This window comes from Bos taurus, chromosome 3 (genome assembly GCF_002263795.3).
Source record: "Bos taurus isolate L1 Dominette 01449 registration number 42190680 breed Hereford chromosome 3, ARS-UCD2.0, whole genome shotgun sequence".
In the NCBI taxonomy this organism is placed as follows: Eukaryota; Metazoa; Chordata; class Mammalia; order Artiodactyla; family Bovidae; genus Bos; species Bos taurus.
Window position 1 is genome coordinate 92,076,170 of NC_037330.1, and position 21,685 is coordinate 92,097,854.

Here is a 21,685-nt window from a genome sequence, read left to right on the forward strand (position 1 = left end):
TCCTGCCACGTTCTTCCCTTCGCTCTCCCTCTGAGCTCATCTATGCATGTCTCAGGGGTCCTTGTCCCCTCCCACATGGATAGGCGATGGGGAAACCTGTAGCAAGCGCCGACTGTGTTTTTTAGCATGTGTTACCACATTTCATTTCCACAGTAACCCTATAGGCAGGGCTGAGTGGCCCCACCAGATAGAGGAGTCAGATCGAGACCTAGAGGGGTTGGATGACTTTGTTCAAGGTCACCTGGCAAGGTGGAGGCCAACCCAGGACGATTCCAGATCTGCCTAGCCCCCAAACCCCTGCTCTTTCTCCACCGCCAGATTCTCTCCCAGCCCTCTCCCCACCCAGTGTGGCCAGTGCAGAGCTCAGAAGTGTCAACCCGGTGACACTAGATCCGTCACCTTAGGGTGGAGTGAAGGAAGCGCAGGGGATCAGCTTACTAATTCGAGGGCCTGATGAATTATTCACACCACCATTAACTTGGAGGCCCTTGCAGCCTCACCTCTCTTTCCCCCACTTCAGACCCTCAAGTCCTGGCCTGCCCTGAGCTCTGCAGACCTGTGGGGACCTGATGAGGAGATGCTGGTGGAGCTGGTATTCTGTCTGCTGCTGGCAGTGGCGCTGCTGGGCCCAGACCTCAGAGCCCAAGCCATGAAAGGTAGGAGCTGCTGGGGACAGGCAGGACCTGGGAGGGAGGCGGGAGGGAGGGAGGTGGCGGTGGGGTCTCAGGAGGTTTCTGTGTGAGAGGGCCAGAAAGTGGAAGGCCTTTCTGGGGAGAGTTGGCTGAATTGAGTTGTACAGCTTCTGAGATGGTGAAAGACAGTGTTTGTTGAGTGCCTACTATGTGCCAGGTACTTTCCATGCATTATGCAGGAATGCATTTAATCTTCACAAGAAACTTCAAGGTGGGTATCAGTCTCCCACAGATGAGGAAACTGAGGGAGAGAGAAGTTAGGTAACCTGCCCGAGACTGCATGCTTACCAAGGGTGAGGGGAATGGCTCAGAGAACAAGTAAAGATTTGTTGCTGGAAAGGGTCCTTATTTTCCTCCTGAAAGCCTGCTGTACTTCCCCATCACCAGCCAAGTGACATCAAAGTTCTCTATAAAGCCAACCGCCCCCTCACCCAGGTCTGGCTCCAATCTCTATATAACATCCAGCCTTGGTTCCCAGCATCACTTGGGCATCCCATGCTCTGGCAAAGGATCACATTCCCTTTAGGAGATTTTCACCCTCAGGACTTTCACCCCCTGTGCCCTCTGCCTGGAAGGTCCCTTTTCTCTTTTTCCACCTGAAAACACCTGGCTTATCCTTCAAGCTCAGCTCAAGTTCCAGCTTCTCCAGGAAGACTTCCACATCCCCTTCATCAGCCTCAGATGCCCCTCCTTGGCGCTCTTTGAACCCTCTTCTGGCACCCTGGTCCCAGGTCCTTTGTGGGGCTCTAGTGCTCTGTGAGTCTGTCTGGGAAGCCAGGGCAGTATCACTCACCTGTCTTCAAGGGGCTCATATGGAGTGGGGCTCAGCCAGCAGCTATCTGTGCCTTGTCTTCCTGCAGGCTCAAGGGGGTCTCAGGAAGGAAACCTACTTGGTGGCAGAGATGGGCCAGGCACCCAGGCGTCTTACTCCATGCCGGGGTGATCAGAGAAGCTAACTGTTCCCATTTTTAGCCACTAGGACTTCAGAGGCTTTGGAGTGGCCCTGGGGGTCAGGGTGCCTGAAGGACAAAGCTTTTACCTGTGCTGGCCCCTGGGGCCTCCTGGGCCACAAGAGATTTTCTCCAACCTTCTCATGGCCTTTCCCATCCAGTGGGAAGGTCTGGGGGAACGACAATGACAGTGACTGGACAGGTTGTCCCTCTATCCTCTTGACATAAAGGCATGGATCAGACACCACTCCCGCCCTGACCTGCCCCCGGGGCCAGACGACCTGTTGTGAACTGGGTGTGCATCTTGTAGCTCTTGCACGGCTTTCTCTTATCTGTGCTCACAGCTACCCAGCAAGGTCATTATCCCCATTTCACAGATGCCCGACTGAGGCTCAGGGAGGCTAAGTCACTGTGAGTCTGAGCCTTTAGTTGCTGTTTCCTCCCTCCAAATCTTCCCCAACTTATGAAGCCTTTGTTCCTCCTAGCCAAACACCCCCTTCTCCCGTGTCCCTCCTCTTACAGGGCTGGCTCCAGCAAGACTGGCCTCCCTCCCTCTGGACCCCAGAGTCCCCTGTGTGGCCCCAGCACATTCATACCACGTGGCTTTGTCTCATTTGCCTAACTCCCCCCACCTTACCCCCTAGCTGTGAACACCCCAGGGAGGGACCCATTCTGAATCAGCACAGGCATGTATAGTGCACATGCTTGACAAATGTGCCTCTCTTACAGGAACTTTGGTGAAGCATCTTCAAGATGCTTTTGGTTGCAAGGGACAGAAACCCAACCTGGATGAGTTTAAGCAAGAAGAGAAGTGCACTGGCTCTGTCACCAGGGAGGCAAGAGTGTAGCTGAGCTGGGCTGCTTGGGTTCCAGGCCATTTCTGCTTGTCACGTGGTTGTTGCCATCTGTTGACAAGCTTTCTCAACGGGCCCTGAGCTTGGTCCCACCCAGGGCTCTAACTCCGGGCTTAGGGATCAGGGAAGGAAAGGTCTCATCTGGGCATTCTGCAGCAGGATTCTGGTGGCACAGGCCCACCCCCCAGGCCAGTCACTTGGCAGTGGTGGAGGCCTCAGGATTTCCCAGCTAGGCTCACGTGTCCTCCCTGGGTCAGGGAAAGATGTGGGAGAGTTATCATATGGAGGCAAGGGAAGGGAGCAGTGTTTAAACTCAGGGGCTTATTCTTGCCAAAGATAGAGGAATGGGTGCTGCGTGGACCCAAACAGGATGTCAGCTACAGGGGTAACTTCCCTTTCTGGGCCTCAGTTTTCTTATCTGTTAAATGGAGTCAGTAACACCTGTGCTGCCTATTTTATGGGGATATTATGAAGATGATACTAGATCATTCACTCGTTCATTCATTCAGCAAATATATACTGAGCACCTGCTTTATGCCAGGAGCTCTTCCAGATGCCTGAGATACAGCAGAGAACAAAGTAGATGAAAATCCCTGCTTTTATAGAGTTTACAGTTTTGTAGAGAGAGACTGACAGTGAACTGAACAAATGAGGAAGTAAATAGTACATTCAGTGGTGGTGGGTGCTATGGAGAAAGCATAGCCAAAAAGGGAGAGACGGGTAGAGGGATGGGGAAAGGGTTTCAGTTGCAAATAGGGTGGTTGAGGGAAGCTTCACTGACAAGGTGACTAAGAATGTGTTGATCATTTTTTTTTCAACTTTTAACTATGAACATTTTCAAACACTAAGTGGAGAAAATAGTATAATAAATCCTGATGTCTCCATCAACCATCTTCAACAATTGTCAACATTTTGCCTTTCTTGGTTCTTCTAAAGAAAGTGAAAGTGTTAGTCATTCAGTCGTGTTCAACTCTTTGTGACCCCATGGACTGTAGCCTACCAGGCTCTTCTGTCCATGGAATTCTCCAGGCAAGAATATTGGAGTGGGTTGCCACTCCCTTCTCCAGGGAATCTTCCCCACCCAGGGATCAAACCTAGGTCTCCTGCATTGCAGGCAGATTCTTTATCATCTGAGCCACCAGGGAAGTCCTCTGGTTCTTCTATCCTACCTCCATCTCCATTTTAGCAGGGTGTGGGGCAGGGGAGGGTCAGAGAAATTTAAAGACCATCTCAAATATACTATTTTACCCATAAATATTTCAGAGTATATCTAACAGATATATATTCAGTAGATAGATATTCCTGATAGTATTACAATTATGTAATAATTCCTTACTTTTATCTCATACTCAGTTCATGTTCCGTTTTCCCCAATTATTGCAAAAACAAAAAAATCCTATTGCAATTGGTTTGTTCAAATCAGAATCCGAAAAAGGTTCACACATTGCTTTTGGTAGGTATTTGACTCTTGAGTCTTTCTCTCTCTCTTTTTTTAATTGACGTCTCTGACAACCGCTTTTCTGCTGTTTCTATGATTCTGACACTTAAGATTTCACATGTAAGTGATACCATGCAGTATCCGTCTTTCTCTGTCTCGCTTATTTCACTTAGCACGATGCCCTCAATGTCTATGTTGCTGCAAATATCAGGATGAATGCCTTTTTTAGGCTGAGTACCATCCTATGCCATATGTGTCTCCATTCACCTGTTGGTGGACGTTTAGGTTGTTTCCATATCTTGGCTATTGCGAATAACTGTGCAATGAACATGAGAATGCAGATAACTCTCCGATATGCTGTTTTCATTTCCTTTGAAATATGCCCGAAGTGGAATCGGTGGATCATATGGAGTCCTATTTTTGTGTTTTTGAGAAGCCTCCATATTGTTTGTCATAGAGGATGCACAGTTTCCATTCCCACCAACAGTACACAAAGATTCCTTTTTTTCCCACACATCCTTGCCAACACTTTTTGTTTCTTATCTTTTAAATAATAACCATCCTAACAGATGGGAGCGGAGAAGGCAATGGCACCCCACTCCAGTACTCTTGCCTGGAAAATCCCATGGACAGAGGAGCCTGGTGGGCTGCAGTCCATGGGGTCTCTAAGAGTCGGACACGACTGAGAGACTTCACTTTCACTTTTCACTTTCATGCATTGGAGAAGGAAATGGCAACCCACTCCAGTGTTCTTGTCTGGAGAATCCCAGGGACGGGGGAGCCTGGTGGGCTGCCGTCTATGGGGTCGCACAGAGTCGGACACGACTGAAGCGACTTAGCAGCAGCAACAGATGGGAGATGGTATCTCATTGTGGTTTTGACTTGCATTTCCTTGATGATCAGTGATGTTGAGCACCTTTTCATGCACCTGTTGGTCATCTGTATGACTTCTTTGGAAAAATTCCTACGCAATTTCTCTACTCATTTTAAAGCAGACTTTGTTGTTTTCTTTTTGGTCTTCAGTTGTATGAATTCTTTATATATCTTGGATATTTACCCCTAATCAGATGTATGATTTGCAAATATTTTCTTCATTCCATAGACTTTTCTTTTCCCATTTTATTAACAGTTTCCTCTGTTGTGTGGAGGTGTTAGTTCAATGTAGTCCCACCTGTTTATTTTTGTTTTTGTTGTCAAATCCAAAAAATTATTGCTGAGACCAAAGTCAAGGAACTTACCCTCTATATTTTCTTCTAGTTGAGCCTTTTAAAAATATGTTAGTTGTAAAAAAATAAATAAATAAATAAATAAAAATATGTTAGTTGTGTCTCCCCCTGCCACCTTATTTACTTAGAAGCACCTGGGTCATTAGAATTTCCCACATTCTGGACTGGGCTGAATGTGTCCTCAAGGGGTCATTTAGACTGTTCCTCTAGCTTCCATATTCCTCTAAATTTTGACAGATCCAGAGATTTCATTAGCTTCAGGTTCCTTTTTTTTTCCCCTATAAGAAGATATTATAGGTGTTTCATCAGGTCACCTATTATCCAGTGTTCCACTTTGATGTTAAGATTGACCAGTCGGTTCAGTTAGCCTCATCCATCCACCATAAAGTTTCTTATAAATGTAACTTTTTGGGTATTTTTTAAATGATTTTTGGCTGTGTTGGGTCTTTGTTGTTGCATGGGCTTTTCTCTAAGTTGCAGCAAGCAGGGGCTACCCTCTAGTTGCAGTGAAGGGCTTCTCATTGCGGTGGCTTCTCTCGTTGCAGAGCATGGGCTGTAGGCACGCGGGCTTCGTTAGTTGCGGCACATGGGCTCAATAGTCGCAGCTCCCCTGGTCTGGAGCACAGGCTCGATAGTTGTGGCCCATAGGTTTAGCCACTCTGCAGCATGTGGGATCTTCCCAGACCAGGGACTGAACTAGCATCTCCTGCGTTAGCAGGTGGATTCTTTACCACTGCGCCACCAGAGAAGCCTGGTATTTTTTAAATATAAAACTTTTCAAACATTAGCAAAGTTGAAATAACTTTACGGAGAATATTTGTCTGCTTAAGGAGGTTTTACCTCTCCTCATTTACCTTTTTCCTCCATGATTAGGATAGATGATGATGATGATGATTTCATTAAGGTTTGCAAACTTATGTTTTCTAATGTTCTTTTTTAAAAAAATTTGTTTATTTGGCTATTCTGGATCTTAGTTGTGGCATGTGGGATCTTTGATCTTTGTTGTAGCATGAGGGATCTTGAGCTGCAGCGTGTGAACCCAGTTGCAGCAGGTGGGATCTAGTTCCTTGACCAGGGATCAAATCCAGGCCCCCTGCACTGGGAGCGTGGAGTCTTTACCCCGGACCACCAAGGAAGTCCCTAAAGTTGTTATTCTTCCTGTAGTCTTCTTTAAATAATACTTTTTCTTCATCAACTATTCAGTTATCCTGAAATGCATATAATTTATAACAAGAAAGACAAATTAAATGCTTAATTCTTTCTCTATGTAGCAAGAAGAAAATGACTTCATGCCCCAGAAATCTCTAAAAGAAATCAGTAAGTTCCATTTTAATTTCTTTTAATTTTTTAGTTCATTATGAATTCATAAATGTTTATATATTTGATGGGTTTCAGCTCACTGCAGTAAATCTTTTTTGAAGCTCCAATTATACCTTCTAGCGGGTTTCTGTGTCTTTTGACACAATCCCAGCGGTTGTGATAGCTTCTTTACTCTGTAGCTTGACAAGGTGTCCCAAGTGTATTTTGTATGTTTTCTGCCCCTGACTATTTCTCTAAGGAGTCCTGGTTCATCTTAGTTGGACATAACAATCTTAGTTTAGTTGGACATAATAATCCTAATTTAAGTTGAAGGGGTACAAAATACTACCGGAATATTATTGCCTTTAGGCTTTTTAGTGAACAAAGCTGATAAATTAATATTTTTAGAAATAAAAATAAATCTTGTTCATACTGATGTTCTCAATTCAAATGAAGGATCTCAAGAGTTCTTAGTTTTTTTAGTTTTAATTTGTATCTCTCTCCTCTTATACTGCAAATCTTAATTTCTATTGACACTGGCACACTTCCTTTATTCCAATTATCAGTTCAGTTCAGTCGCTTGTATCCGACTTTTTGCAACCCCATGGACTGAAGCACGCCAGGCTGCGCTGTTCACCAACTCCCAGAGCTTACTCAAACTCATGTCCATCATGTCGGTGATGCCATCCAACCATCTCATCCTCTGTCATCCCTTTTCCTGACTTCAATCTTTCCCAGCATCAGGGTCTTTTCCAATGACTCAGTTCTTCATATCAGGTGGCCAAAGTATTGGAGTTTCAGCTCCAGCATCAGTCCTTCCAATGAATATTCAGGACTGATTTCTTTTAGGATTGACTGGTTGAATCTCCTTGCGGTCCAAGGGACTCTCAAGAGTCTTCTCCAACACCCCAGTTCAAAAGCATCAATTCTTTGGCACTCAGCTTCCTTTCTTTATAGTCCAACTCTCACATCCATACGTGACTACTAGAAAAACCATAGCTTTGGCTAGATGGATCTTTGTTGGCAAAGTAATGTCTCTGCTTTTTAATATGCTCTCTAGTTTGGTCATAGCTTTTCTTCCAAGGAGCAAGTGTCTTTTAATTTCATAGCTGTAGTCACCATGTGCAGTGATTTGGGAGCCCACAAAAATAAAGTTTCTCACTGTCTCCACTGTTTCTCCATATATTTGCCAAGAAGTGATGGGACCAGATGCCATGATCTTAGTTTTCTTTATGTTGAGTTTTTTTTAATTAATTTATTTATTTTAATTGGAGACTAATTACTTTACAGTATTGTAGTGGTTTTTGCCATACATTGACATGAATCAGCCATCAGTATACATGTGTCCCCCATCCTGAACTTCCCTGCACCTCCCTCCTCATCCCATCCCTGAGGGTCGTCCCAGTGCACCGGTCCTGAAGGCCCTTTATCATGCATGGAACCTGGACTGGCGATCTATTTCGCATATGGTAATATACATGTTTCAATGCTACTCTCTCAAATCATCCCACTCTTGCCTTCTCCCACAGAGTCCAAAAGTCTGTTCTTTATATCTTTTGTGTGTCTCTTTTGCTGTCTCGCATATAGGGTCATCGTTACCATCTTTCTAAATTCCATATATATGCATTAATATACTGTACTGGTGTTTTTCTTTCTGACTTACTTCACTCTGTATAATAGGCTCCATATGTTGAGTTTTAAGCCAACTTTTTCACTCTCCTCTTTCACTTTCTATGGCATTGGGGTTACTTAATCTTTTGATATTTTAAAAATTATATTAAAATTATTCATGATTAAAAAGTCAAAATTATAAAATAACTTGCATTTAAAGATGTCTAACAGTCACACCTGTTTCCTCCCCGCTGCTTACTTCTTCCTGTTATAGAGAACCATTTTTATTAGTTTCCTTCCATTGTTTTCTTTTTCAAAATATAAACCAATACATACATATAAGAATGTACTTCAAACTTTGTAATACACTGCACATTTTCACTCAGGATGGGGGTGGGTAATATTACTTTTAATTTTTGAATTCCCCAACGGACATCTTTAGTGCCTAGTATATTTTATTTAAAAGCACAGGCCCATGGGACTTCCCTGGCAGTCCAGTGGTTAAGACTCCAGGCTTCCACTGCAGAGGGTACAGTTTCAATCCCTCTACCTATAAAATTACAGGCCTACCTGACGCTTCCTATCTCCTTCCCCTGCTTTATTTTTCTCCAGAGCACTTATCACTAGTTAATACACTCCATATTTTCCTTATTATGTTTATTGTCTATCTTCCCCACTAGAATTTTTGTCTATTTGTTCCTGCTGTAACCCCAGCACTTACAACAATGCCCCACACTCAAACAATATTTATTGAATGCATAAAAGAATGTTTGGTAGTATTTGAAGAATAAGTAAATGAATGAACAAATAAATGAATAAATGAAGTGATTGAGGGCCATGGCCTCTTGCTCTCTCTTTCCATCCCAAAGACCCTGCTTTGAAGCTGGGCCGTGATCCGAGACCCTAGCACTGACTCTAGGTCATTCTTCCCTCTTGCCACAGGTGTCAAATGTGGGGGTGTGCTCTCAGCACCTTCTGGAAACTTCTCCAGCCCCAACTTCCCCAGCCTCTACCCCTACAACACGGAGTGCAGCTGGCTGATTGTGGTGGCCGAGGGCTCCTCCGTGCTGCTCACCTTCCACGCCTTTGACTTGGAGTACCACGACACCTGCGGCTTCGACTTCCTGGAGATCTACAACGGCGCCTCCGGGGACCAGGGCAACCTGCTGGGGAGGTTCTGCGGCAGGGTGCCCCCGCCACCCTTCACCTCCTCCTGGCACGTCATGTCTGTGGTCTTCCACTCAGACAAGCACGTGGCCAGCCGCGGCTTCTCCGCGGCCTACCAGAAAGGCAAGGGGGACTTGGTGGTGGAGAGTGTGGCCTTGGGTGGGGATGGGGGAGGGCGGCGGGGGCAGGTAAGACAGGCCGGGTCTAGGCATCTTAGCGTGTGGGCCGCCCTGTTACCTGGATGCCCCTGCTCTCGTAGCTCATGGGGCAGAGGCGGCCTCTGTTGGTAGTCTTGGTGGTTTTGTGTTCCCACCTTCATGGCAGCACTCCCCTCCTCTCCGTCCGTTATCCTGGGAGCCCCCGGAGGGTCTCACTGTGCTCAGGGACGAGGCCTCTTGTCCTCACCTATCCTTGTCCTCTCACCCCTGAGTGGCCTTGGGACACAGGAGGGGACATTGTGCTGCCTCTGCTCCTCAGCACTCTGTGGCATCTTATTACGTCATGGGCACTTGAGTTCCCCCCACCCCTCACGTCCTCAGCAGTGGGAGGGGCACAGGGTCTGTGTGGAGCTGGTGATTCTCTCCTTCACAAAGACTTTCCTGAGCTCGCCCCTTACATCATGGTCCCTAACCCCAGCCGGGCTTGGCGCCTGCCCTCAGGCTAGTGAGGGGAGCACAGGCCTTGCTCTCAGTGCCTGTCTGCTAGACTCCTTCCTCCTTCCTCAGGCTTCTCTGCTCACCCTCAAAGCTCCTTCGTCCTCCCTTCTCCCAAGGCCAAAACCAAAGGCCTTCCTCATGTCAGCTCAAACAATGGGTGCCACAGAGGCTCCTGGAGCACAGCATCCACCAACAGCAATCAGGGCCAGGGTGTGGGCAGGGGCAGGTGTATGTGTGTGCGCACGTGCTCACGTGTGCAAGCTGATGGACATCAGTCCCCGCTGGCTTTGGAGGCATAGATTTGTAGAATGCTGAAACACGAGAACTGCAGACAGATCTAATGGTAGTGGTGGAATTTTAGATCTCTAGATTTTTAGATTATTAAGATATCAAAGTTATAGTACCATGTGCAATGTTTTCCAATATTTTAAAAAAGCAGGGGTACCCTTACATCAGGTGGAGCTTTATGTTAATCCCTGATATATAAAAGAGGTAAAGGCAGCATTTTGTTGTAAGCATTTAGTTTATAAGTTCGTATTCTTAACATGTACTTATTTTAAGCCAATCATTGAAAACATCAGTAAATATTGATGGTCTCCAATTAGTGATATATTTACATTTGAGATATGTGACTGTGGATTCTATCTTTCATTGAGTCAAAAAAAAGTTTGAATACCGTTTAAGAATGACATTTACACCAGATGTCTGCAGATTGATGCCCCAGGGCCACTGTGAAGGCCTGGAACACAGTTTGAAAGTCCCTGCTAAGTTTGAAAGCCCTTGCTAACACAGTTTGAAAGCTAAAGGTATTGAGGTTGGAAGGATCTCACAGACTGTGAAAACCTGTCCTCTCTTTTCACAAACAATGCATCTCAGACCAGAGAAGGAATGTGCCTTCCCATGGTCACACATCTGGGAAGGGCAAACTCTGGGATAAGAATTCAAGTCCTTAGCTGCCTGGCACAGTGCTCCGTTCATACAGCCATGCCAGGGGATGAGATTCTGCAGTCTCGGGAGACAGAACCTAGTGTGCCCCTTCCTGCTGGTGGCCTCCAGTTGGTCACAGCCTTCACCATCACACAGCTCCTGGTTACACTGGCCGCACCAGGTTCCAAAGGACTTTCACCAGAAACTTCTCAAACTGTGCATGAGTCTGAGCCTGGTGGGTCTGACTGAACAAGTCTTATGAGTTCTAATATTCCCATGGGGCTCAGAGAGGCTGAGTTACTTGTCCAGGGTCACAGAGCAATAGAAGGCAGAGCTGAGAACACAGTTATCTTCAGACTTCAAGCCTATCTCTACTTCTTCAGATCTTCCTTCTAAGCCTCAGTTTCCGCGTCTGTTATGGAGGTTTAATAATATTCCTGATCTGAGGTGTCTCAGCCTCTGTGCACCACTGTCCTTGGTAGGAGGGACAGTGAGACACAATGTCAAGTGTACAGACTCAGTAGTTAGTCACATCTCACCCTCCCTGATACCAGCGGGGTGACCTGCTGTCAGGGCCCTGCTCTGTCCCTTGGGCCTTGTCAATGGCACCCGCTGGTCTCCATGTCTCTTTGTTTGAGAGCTTTTACCAAAGCTGTGGCAGCCTACCTCTCAGCCTGCATTCTGAGGGGCTGGTGGGTGAATGCCCCCATTCTCCCACCCTGTCTCTCTCAGTGCCCACCTGTGGTCCCCTGTCTCTCCCAGATAAACTCTTTGGGCTCAGATCCTTCTCCTGGGCTCTGTCTGGGTGAATGCAAACTCACACAGCTAAGTTACTTAACTTCTCTCTGCCTCCAGTTTTCCAACTGTAAAATGGGGAAACCGCCCTGCTTTCCTCATGGGGTTACTTTTCTGTTGTCATCGTTTAGTCGTTGTCACGTCTGACACTTAGGGTGATGGCTAAAAAGATGGCTTGTGCCTGCCACTTAACAAGCGCTCAGTGGGTGGTGCCAAGGGTCCGGGTGAACACTTGTGGGAGTGGCATTTCCCAAGGGAGGAGATGGGGGTGCCAGGGGAGGGTGCCAGTTCAAGTGGGCTCCCTTGCAGATGTGTGTGGTGGTGTCCTGACCGGCCTGTCAGGGGTCCTCGCCAGCCCCGAGTACCCCAACAACTACCCCAACAACGTGGAGTGCCGCTGGGTGATCCGGGCCGCTGGCCCCGCCACCATCAAGCTGGTGTTCGTGGACTTCCAGGTGGAGGGCAGTGAGCAGTGCACGTACGACTACGTGGCTGTGCTTGGGGGGCCCGGCCCCGCCCGGGAGCACCACTACTGCGGCAGTGCCAGGCCCCCCACACTCGTGTCCCTGGGCCACGAGCTGCAGGTGGTCTTCAAGTCTGACTTCAACATCGGAGGCCGCGGCTTCAAGGCCTACTACTTCTCAGGTGGGAGGACTGCAGCGAAACCCCCAGGGCTCTGTGCATGCTGGGGGGTGGGGGAGGAGTTCTACTTTTCTGCCTCTGGGTTTGGCACTTCCTGCTCTTTCTCTGCCTGAAATGTTCTAGCACACTCTTTCCTGCCTGGCTGATGCCAAGGCACAAGCATGTCACCTCCTCTGTGAAGACTTCCTGATACCCTCTGAATTATTCTCTTCCTTCAGCTCCTTCGAGAAGTGTTTTCATAACAATGATCTAATGCTTGTCACTTCTGTATGTGGTTTGCATGTTGATCTCCTCTGCCTGACTTCTAGTTCCTATGGATTTATCTTTATACCTGCTACATAGAAGACACTCGGTTAATGTTTGTATAAATGAATGAATGAACACTTTGGAATTAAACTCTAGTGGAGGAGATGGAGAAGAAAACAGTGAATACTCACTGTGATCTGTGATATCTAATAGTAAGAATGATGGATGACTTCCTGGAGGAGGAGAGAATTGCGCAATGCTTTGAAGGAGTTAAAGCTTCCCTGGTGGCTCAGAGGTTAAAGTGTCTGCCTGGAATTCAGGAGACCCGGGTTCGATCCCTGGATCAGGAAGATCCCCTGGAGAAGGGAATGGCAACCCACTCCAATACTCTTCCCTGGAGAATCCCATGGAGGGAGAAGCCTGGTAGGCTACAGTCCATGGGGTCGCAAAGAGTCGGACACAACTGAGCGACTTCACTTTTCACTTTGAAGGAGTTAAACAATGGCAGAAGGAAGGGAAGGGTGTTCAAGAAGTGAGTGTTTAGTCGCTTCAGTTGTATCCGACTCTTTGCAAACCTAGGGACTGTAGCCTGCCAGGCTCCTCTGTCCATGGGATTCTCCAGACAAGAATACTGGAGTGGGTTGCCATGCCCTCCACCAGGGGATCTTCCCCACTCAGGGATCAAACTCATGTCTCTTACATCTCCTGCATTGGCAGGTGGGTTCTTTACCACCGGGCCACCAAGAAAGTCCAAGCAGAGGGATCAGCATGGAGAACAGAGAGGGTTTGTGTGCCCATAGTACTAGGAGATGTTTGGTGAGGCTGGAGGTGGGGCTCAATGTAAAGGGGCAAGGTCATGAACCACCTTGCCTGTCAAGTCCAAGTTTGGACTCAACTCCGAGGACAGGTATTAGACATTTTTATTGAATTGCTAGCAGGGTCAACACTCAGGCAATGGATTGCCCATTGGAGTGAGAGTCCCAGTTTTCAGCTAGTTATAGTTTAAAGCAGGCTTTGGGATTAATTGTCTGGTTTTCTGCATGGTGCCTACAACCTGCCAGGGTGGTTTTAGGATCCCTATGGTGCCTGCTGCCCAAGCTGTGGTTGCAGAAGATGACAGTCTCCACTCTTCTCACCGTTGCTCCTTTGGACTTGCTCTCCCCAATCCAGGAGAATGCCAGGAGGTGTACACGGCGGTGCGGGGCAACTTCTCCAGCCCGCAGTACCCCAGCTCCTACCCCAACAACATCCGGTGCCACTGGACCATCCGCCTGCCTCCTGGCTACCGGGTCAAGGTGTTCTTCCTAGACCTGGAACTGGAGGAGCCCAACAGCCTAACCAGGACCTGCGACTTTGACCATCTAGCAGCCTTTGATGGGGCCAGTGAGGAGGCGCCTCTGCTGGGGACTTGGTGTGGCCACCACCTGCCACCCCCCGTCACCTCAAGCCACAACCAGCTCCTGATTGTGCTGCACACGGACCGTAGCACCACCCACAGGGGCTTCTCTGTGGCCTACATTGGAGGTCAGCTGGGGTAGAGGGTGAGGGTGTGCTTATGGGGGAAGGTGAGGCTGGGGTCCCAGGACTTTGCAGCCTCCTTCCTCCATCCCTCTTTCTCTCTATTGCACCGATTTCTCTGGTGGCTACATCACTGCCGACTCCTGCCCTGGGACCTCTGAGGCTGTACCAATGTGACTCCTGCTTATTTTCACTATTATAGTGCCCTATTTTTCTAGCTTCCAAATCTACGATTCCCAATTCCTCTCTATCTGTCTCTTTCCTCCATGGCCCCTGGCTTCTCTTGTGTTATGGTTGATTCTCTGTATCCAGGGGCAATGCACAAAATATGGTAATACGATTTATGTTCATAATGCTAAACAACCTTGCTTGTACAGTCATAAGTCCTGACTGACAGTGGTTTGAAAATCCACTGATCTTTCAAGACCTTTGATTTCCTTTTATAACAAGAAGTCTAGAGCTAGTCAGCTGCGGTATTGGTTCAGGGACTCAACAATATCCGAGTTTGCATGTCTGAGATTCTCTCAGCCTCATGACCACAATATGGCTGCCACAACTCCAGGCATCATGTCCATGCTCAAGTCTGGAAGAGGGTAGGGGAGGTGCCAGCCACAAATGTCCTTTTATCAGGAAAGTAAAAGCATTTTTCGAAGCACTCAAATTTCTTCTTCTTGATCTTATTATTTTAAGCTTGATCATATGGCTGTGCCTAGCTGCAGAGTTGGCTAGGGAACTTGGCACTCAGCTTTTCCATCCTCCACAGTGCCAGTTAGATTTGCCAGCTGACAGCATCTATCCCCTCCTCTCCCCACCCGTCCCAGGGCCATGGGCCCAGAAAAGCCTGTCCTCTGGACCCACTTTGCCCTCTACCTGACCAGGCTAGAGCCTCTTATGCAGGTGTAGAAACGGAGATGCAAAGAAAGGACTTTGATGTCATGCAGGCAGCAGTGGCACAGGTAAGGCTAGAACTCACACTCCTGCTTTTTGTGTGGCTGAACAGGGCCTGGGGGGGAGGCTCGTGGCTGAGCTCAGACAGACTAGGACCACATTCAAATGCTGCTGGGCCTTCCTGGTGGCTCAAACAGTAAAGAACCCACCTGTAATGCAGGAGACCTGGGTTCGATTCCTGGGCTGGGAAGATCCTCTGGAGAAGGGAATGGCAACCCACTCCAGTATTCTTGCCCGGAGAATTCCATGGACAGAGGAGCCTGGTGGGCTACAGTCTTTGGGGTCGCAAAGAGTTGGACACGACTAAGTGACTAATGCACACACACACTGATCATCCAGTGGGGCTGAGCTGTAGGGGAAGGAACCAGGAGAGCTGTAGCACGCTAGTGGCCCCGAAGTGACCTGAGCAGACCCTCCCTCTGTCTGCTTCAGTCACCTCCACCCAGAAACACGCAGGAGGACTCTTCCTCTGTTAGAGTGCCCTCTTCCTGGATGGCACTTGGAGATCCAGGTGCCATGAGCTCTGCCACAGCTGGCTGACAGGTCTCAGTAAACTGAAGATACCAGCTGAAGGAGCTGCAAAGTCCCCTTTGTTCAGATGGGCCTATTTCCAGGCCTGGGTTCTCTCCCAGCTGTGTGTGATCTTGGACAAGCCCCTTCTCCTTTCGGTACCCCCAGAGACAGAGGGTGGGCCTCTCCTCTCCTGGCTCCTGTTTCAGATACAAGGACCCCACTCCCACCCGCCCCCTTTCTCCCTGATGCCCTTGGGAGCCTGGGGTCAGACAGGGCATTCGTGCTGGGCCAGGATCCAGATGCGGCCCAGGCTGTCGGCGGCCTCCCGGCTGGAGGACGACCTCAGCATCAATCAGGGGTGACACACAGTTCAGCGCCACCAAGATCATCGTGGGAGACGGCAGGCCCATAAATCCCTGCCTGCCCAGACACCAGAGGCTGAAATATGTCTGAGGCGTTTCCCGGAGAGAGGTTGAGAGTTCCTGGCCTCTGCCTGCCAGCTCCTTCCTTTTCCTCCCTCCAGGTCCCCACCCCCACGTCCTTCCTCCTAACCTCACCCCTGCCCCAGCAAACACCGCCCCCTACACACCCACATGCACACACACACAGTCTCGCACAGACCCAGACGCTTGGAGTCAGACCCTCCTGCTGGGAGGGGGTGCGGGGGCTCCCACACAGGGTGGAGAGACCAGGAACCATGGAATCTTTACAGACTCGATGGTTAAAATGCCAGCTTGGACACTGCAGACAGTGTCACCTCTCAGAGCTCTGAGCTCTAAAACTGTAAAACGGACTTAGACGTGTCTGCCTCATGGGGTTGGTATGAGGAGGGAGAATGAGGCTTTCTTCACTACCCTTTTCAAACTGCAATCCCTCCCGCCCCACCAGCTCCACTCATGCATACATGCTGCTCTCCTCGTCTCCATCTTTTTCTTTCCTTGATTTTCCTTCGACTACTCTGACACTTAGGTGTATTTTACATATTTATTGCTCCCTCATCCAACTAGACTGTAAGCTCCAAGAAGGTAGGCATGTGAGGCTGGTTTTTTTCTTTTCATTTCTATATCTGGCATTCAAGATAGTGCCTGGACTACATAGGCTGTAAATACTTGTTAAATGATTGAATGAATTGCCTGGTATATGGCAAACATGATCAGCAAATAGTAGCTTCCATTATGATTAACAAAATTCATTCATTCAATCATATATTCACCTTTCAAGCTCTGGGCTTAGAGGACTCTGAGAAGTAGGAATGGTGCCTGCCCTGGAGCTCATAGCCTGATGGAGTTAAGTGGAGAAACACATGTAAATATGTCCTTGTAGGACTGCATATGAGCCATTCACTCTCTGGGCCTCGGTTTTCCACCCACCACCCTTTGGCCAGGGGCTTGAAGAAGGTAGGGGGGGGTCAGACTGCCTGCCCACATGGCCTCCAGCTCCCCTCTCCCATCCATCCCCAGTGGTGCCCATGAACGTGAGCTGCACCCGCACCGACTTCCAGATCCTGATCTCTGCACAGGCGCTGGCCCCACTAGAACGGACCAAAGTCTACCTGGGAAGCCGGAGCTGTGCCGCCCAGGAGATGGGCAGCAACTTCCGGATCCAGGCCCGCTTTGACACCTGCGGCACTGAGTCTCAGGTAGGGGGATGAGGGCTGGCATGAGGCTGGGGCCCTGATCCCTGGGGAGAGGCACCTGCCAGACTTGAGAATTCAGCTTCTCTTCCTGGCTCTGGTCATCACACCTGCTGGATATGGAACTCAGCCTCTCCTTCTCCTCAACAAACTTGTTCAATGTAGACACACAAGGAGCTCAAGTAGGGGAGATGCAGAAGGGCGATCCTGCTGCGCGACCTGCTGACGACCAACAGCCCCTACTGGAGGCCCCTCTGTCAAGGTCCTGACTGTTTCTGGAGGCTTTCCTGCTCTCCCCTGTCCTCCCTGGAGCTCCCCAGGGCCACACAGTCCCCACCTCTAACACACAGAGGTGTTTGAGCACTACTGCCTCCTGCCTGCCCAGGGAGTCCCTTTGGACTACTTTGTGATCCCAATCCTTTTCTGGGTTCCACAAAACAAAAGAGCCCTTCAAGAGACAGGATCCACCTGCCTCCAAAGGCGGCGAGGTGTGCAAATGAACATTTTCTACTGTCCTTGTATTTTGGAAGCCTGGAACCCAGGTTTGGGGCCTTTAGCATCACTAGGTGGCTGCCCAAGCACCCTGGATGTTTGTATTCTTAGGGGCAGGTTGGAAAGGGGAAAGGCCTTGGTATCTGAGGATTCATGATTTGGCAGAATCACGTGATTTCCAACAAACCATGTTTCCCCCACACCCAGCATTAACCAAGTGTGTACCTCTGGCTCTTCCAGTTCACCCTCCGCTCCCCCAGCCTCCTAGCAACCACCATCTTTTTGACCTGAGTAGAGGAGAAGTGGGAGTCAGTCTTGGCTGCCAAGATAATCTGCCCTCACCTCTACTCTATGCCCTAAATCCCTGAGCGGTTTTCTTTAGGGGCAGAACCACATTCCATAGAGTCATAAGATGATGGGGACAGAGAGCCCCAGAAGCAGGGAATCATGACATCTAGAACCAAGAACTCCTAGACACTCAGGGTCTCAGAGTTGCAGAACCTCCGCTAGAACTTAGAGCCTCATAATCATAGAAGCTTGGCATCAATATTATGGAAACATAAAAACCGGGAACCTTAGACTCATGGGTTCTTAGTGTAACACATATAAGTCGTAGACCCATGAGGACCAGTCTCTGCATTGAGTTGCTTTCAAAGATGCACAGTTCAAGTGGCCAAAAGCAGGACAACCTTTCTGTGTGTGCGTGCTTTGTTGCTTAGTCATGTTTGACTCTTTGCTACCTTATGGACTGTAGGCTGCCAGGCTCCTCTGTCCATGGGATTTCCCAGGCAAGAATACTAGAGTGGGTTGCCATTTCCTTCTCCAGGGGATCTTCCCGACCCAGGGATTGAACTTGTATCTCTTGTGTCTTCTGCATCGACAGGAGGATTCTTTACCCCTGTGCCACTTGGGAAGCCCCCAACCTTTCTGTACTTTTCTTAAAAACCACAGAGACTTGATCTCATAACCATAACACCACATATGTGTGGACTCTCTTTCCTCAAGTTTCACTCATCAAAAACCCCTGAAACTTTCCCACACACCCATTTTATGTGGTTTTCCCTCCATTCTTTATTATATAGATTCACTTTGGCCCTTTCACTGGGTCCACTTTCACTCTCAGGTCCTGTCTCTCCCACCCTCTCAATTCTTTGTCACAAAATTTCAGGACTCTGGTCCTCCTCAGAGAGTCCGGTGGCAAGACAGGCTGAGGGCACGAGGCAGAATACTCCTCTGGGGACACGGTCTCAGAGCCTTTTGGAAGCCCAGAGTTGGGAGAGACCTACAAGGTCGCCTGGTCCACCGAAGGGAAAGACCTACAAGGTCGCCTGGTCCACCGAAGTCCAGATCGGTAGCTCCCCTTCAGTCTCTTCCCGAAAGGGCTGCCCAGCATCCCGTGATGGCAGATTCCTCCTGTGCGCTTGCACTTTCTAGGCAGCTTTGATTTTTAGAAGAGCCTCAGCTCATAAGTCGGAGAAGGCAATAGCGACCTACTCCAGTACTCTTGCCTGGAAAATCCCATGGACGGAGGAGCCTGGTAGGCTGCAGTCCATGGGGTCGCAAAGAGTCAGATAGGACTGAGTGACTTCACTTTCACTTTTCACTTTCATGCATTGGAGAAGGAAATGGCAACCCAGTCCAGTGTTCTTGCCTGGAGAATCTCAGAGACGGGGGAGCCTGGTGGGCTGCTGTCTATGGGGTCGCACAGAATCAGACACAACTGAAGCGACTTAGCAGCAGCAGCAGCAGCTCATAACTAGGACTTCCCAGGTGGTGCTAGAGGTAAAGAACCCGCCTGCCAATGCAGGAGACTTAAGAAATGTGGGTTCAATTCCTGGGTCGGGAAGATCCTCTAGAGGAGAGTATGGCAACCCACGCCAGTGTTCTTGCCTGGAGAATTCGATGGACAGAGGAGCCTGGCAGACTATATAGTCCATGGGGTTGCAAAGAGTGGGACACTACTGAAGTGATTTAGCACACACACTGCTCAACAGTAACGGAACCAGACAGGGCAGTTGGGGCGGTCTGAGAAGTGTAATGGCTGCTCTAGATTTGGGGAGAGTATCCCGGCATAACTGCAGTCTCCAGTCAAGACCACAACAGACTGTCTGTCAAAACATTGTCCCTCAGTTCCCAGCCCCAAAGCCCTACCGTCTCAGGGCATCTGGACTCCTGTCTCCTTCATCTGTGCAGGTGGGGAGGGCAGCAGTGTGACAGGCTCCCCACATCTCACTCCTCAATGGCTCTTCCCAACCCCTGGGTGATGACGCTGGACTGACCTGGACTCAACCACAGGGACACAGAATCACTGCAGACACAACTGGGCCAAAAGATTCCAGAAGGAAAGTCACATCACACCAGGGAGACGGCATCTCACGGGGAGGCAGGAGACTGGCTTCTGGCCCTAGCCCTGGGCAAATTATGGCTTTGCTGGGCCTCAGTGGCCACATCTGTGAATTGCCAAGGAAGGGAGATGCCCTGAAAGTGCCCTTTGGTTCTACATCCTTTGGTTTGAGTGAGGTGTGGCGGTTAACAGCACAGTTAAGAATCGAGCAGCCCTGGGGAGAATATACTCCCTGTCACTTGGGTGCTGTGTGGCCTCAGACAAGGGACTTAACCTCTGGGCCTCACTTTCCTCATCTGGCAAATGGCGATATTAATGGTACCAATTAGAGAAGGTTGTCATGAGCATTAAATGAGATAATGCACTTAAAGGCAGAGCCTGGAACATGGCAAATGTCCCTGTTGTTACAGTTTCTATCTTTCATAGATTCCACCTCCCTGAAGCCAGAGCAAATACTGACCCATCTGATACTGTCCTTCCAGACATTCTGGTAGTGCCCCTTTTACAGGTGGGGGAAGGGGCCTGAGGCTGTGAGTGGAAGGAGTCAGTGGCCAAGCTGGGACTGGAACCCCGACTCTGGAGTTCTGCCCCCTTGGCACTGAGTCCTCACATCGCTAGGGCAGCAGGGGCAGTCCTGGCCCCCTTAGGTGTGAGCAAGTGCCCCTTGACCCCCACAGAGAAGAAATAACACCTCAGTGATCGTCAGCGTGCTGTACATCGACTTCTCAGCCGGTGGGCAGGAGGACACCCACGAGTACGAGGTCCGCTGTGAGCCGCGCCGCAAGGAGGCCTCTGCGCACCTGCTGTCAGGCTCCCACTGGCTCGGGCCCTACGCTGCCACGGCCGAGCACCTTCAGGAGGCACCCCCCAGGGACGAGGTGGAGGCACTGGAGGGCCCCGTGGCCATGGTGGCCCAGGACACCAATGACATCGTCTTCCTGGGCCTTTGCATCCTGGCTGGAGTCCTCATGGTGATTGCCATCGTGGTCCTGATGCTGCTGTAGGTGGGGAGGGTAGGACCTGGCATCTGACACCCCTGGGACCCCACAGTAGGGGTGAGAGCAGGTCTTATTGACTTGTTAGTGACCATGGACAAGTCACTACCTTCTCTCTGAGCCTCAGTTTCCTGGAGCCCTTGACTCTGCCCTACTTACCTCGGTACAGGGCTGGCATGAGGCTCAGAGAAGAGCATAAATGGATAAGAGCTATGTAAACTATAGCCTGCCATGCACATGTGTGCAATTGTTTTCGTTGTTATTAATTTTAAAGATTTTCTGCTATAGAAAGAACCCTCCTGTGTGTGTTATTTGTCATTGTATACAGTTGTGGTCACTGGCGACAGAGTTGATAAAACTAACTTGTAACTTGTATGAGAACTTCACCATCTCAGGATACAAATAAGTCACCTCCTAATTTTCCAACTAATTGCTCATCCCAAGCCTTCATTAGTGGGAAGTTCAGTATCCATCCAGGGGCCTCCACTCTCCTGAACTGACCCAGGAACCCCGAGGACTTTGTCTAAAGCAGGCCAGTCCTGCCTCCAAACTCCAGGAAGAGAGAGGATTGTGGAAGGTGGGCTGTGTGCATCCTGACCGACGCCAGTCCACCCAGGTGGGCAGAGCCCTGCCTGTGGATGCCTACCCTGGACTCAGTAATGGGGCTGGAGACTGAGGACTGGCAGCTCTTCCATGCTGGTGTTTTTCCTTAAATATTTAGTGATCTTTGGGGTTTACC

General features: G+C 49.2%; 1 protein-coding gene across 1 annotated transcript; it reads left to right on the forward strand.

Moving 5' to 3' along the window:
- Nucleotides 1-416: 416 nt before the first annotated feature.
- CDCP2 (CUB domain containing protein 2) lies at nucleotides 417-21,145 on the forward strand. The gene is made up of 6 exons (XM_024989837.2): nucleotides 417-656; nucleotides 9,013-9,360; nucleotides 11,925-12,260; nucleotides 13,674-14,027; nucleotides 16,943-17,121; nucleotides 20,629-21,145. Exons 1-6 carry the CDS (start codon nucleotides 578-580, stop codon nucleotides 20,953-20,955), a joined length of 1,623 nt encoding a protein of 540 aa, XP_024845605.1. The 5' UTR covers nucleotides 417-577; the 3' UTR covers nucleotides 20,956-21,145.
- The last annotated feature ends 540 nt before the right edge of the window (nucleotides 21,146-21,685 follow it).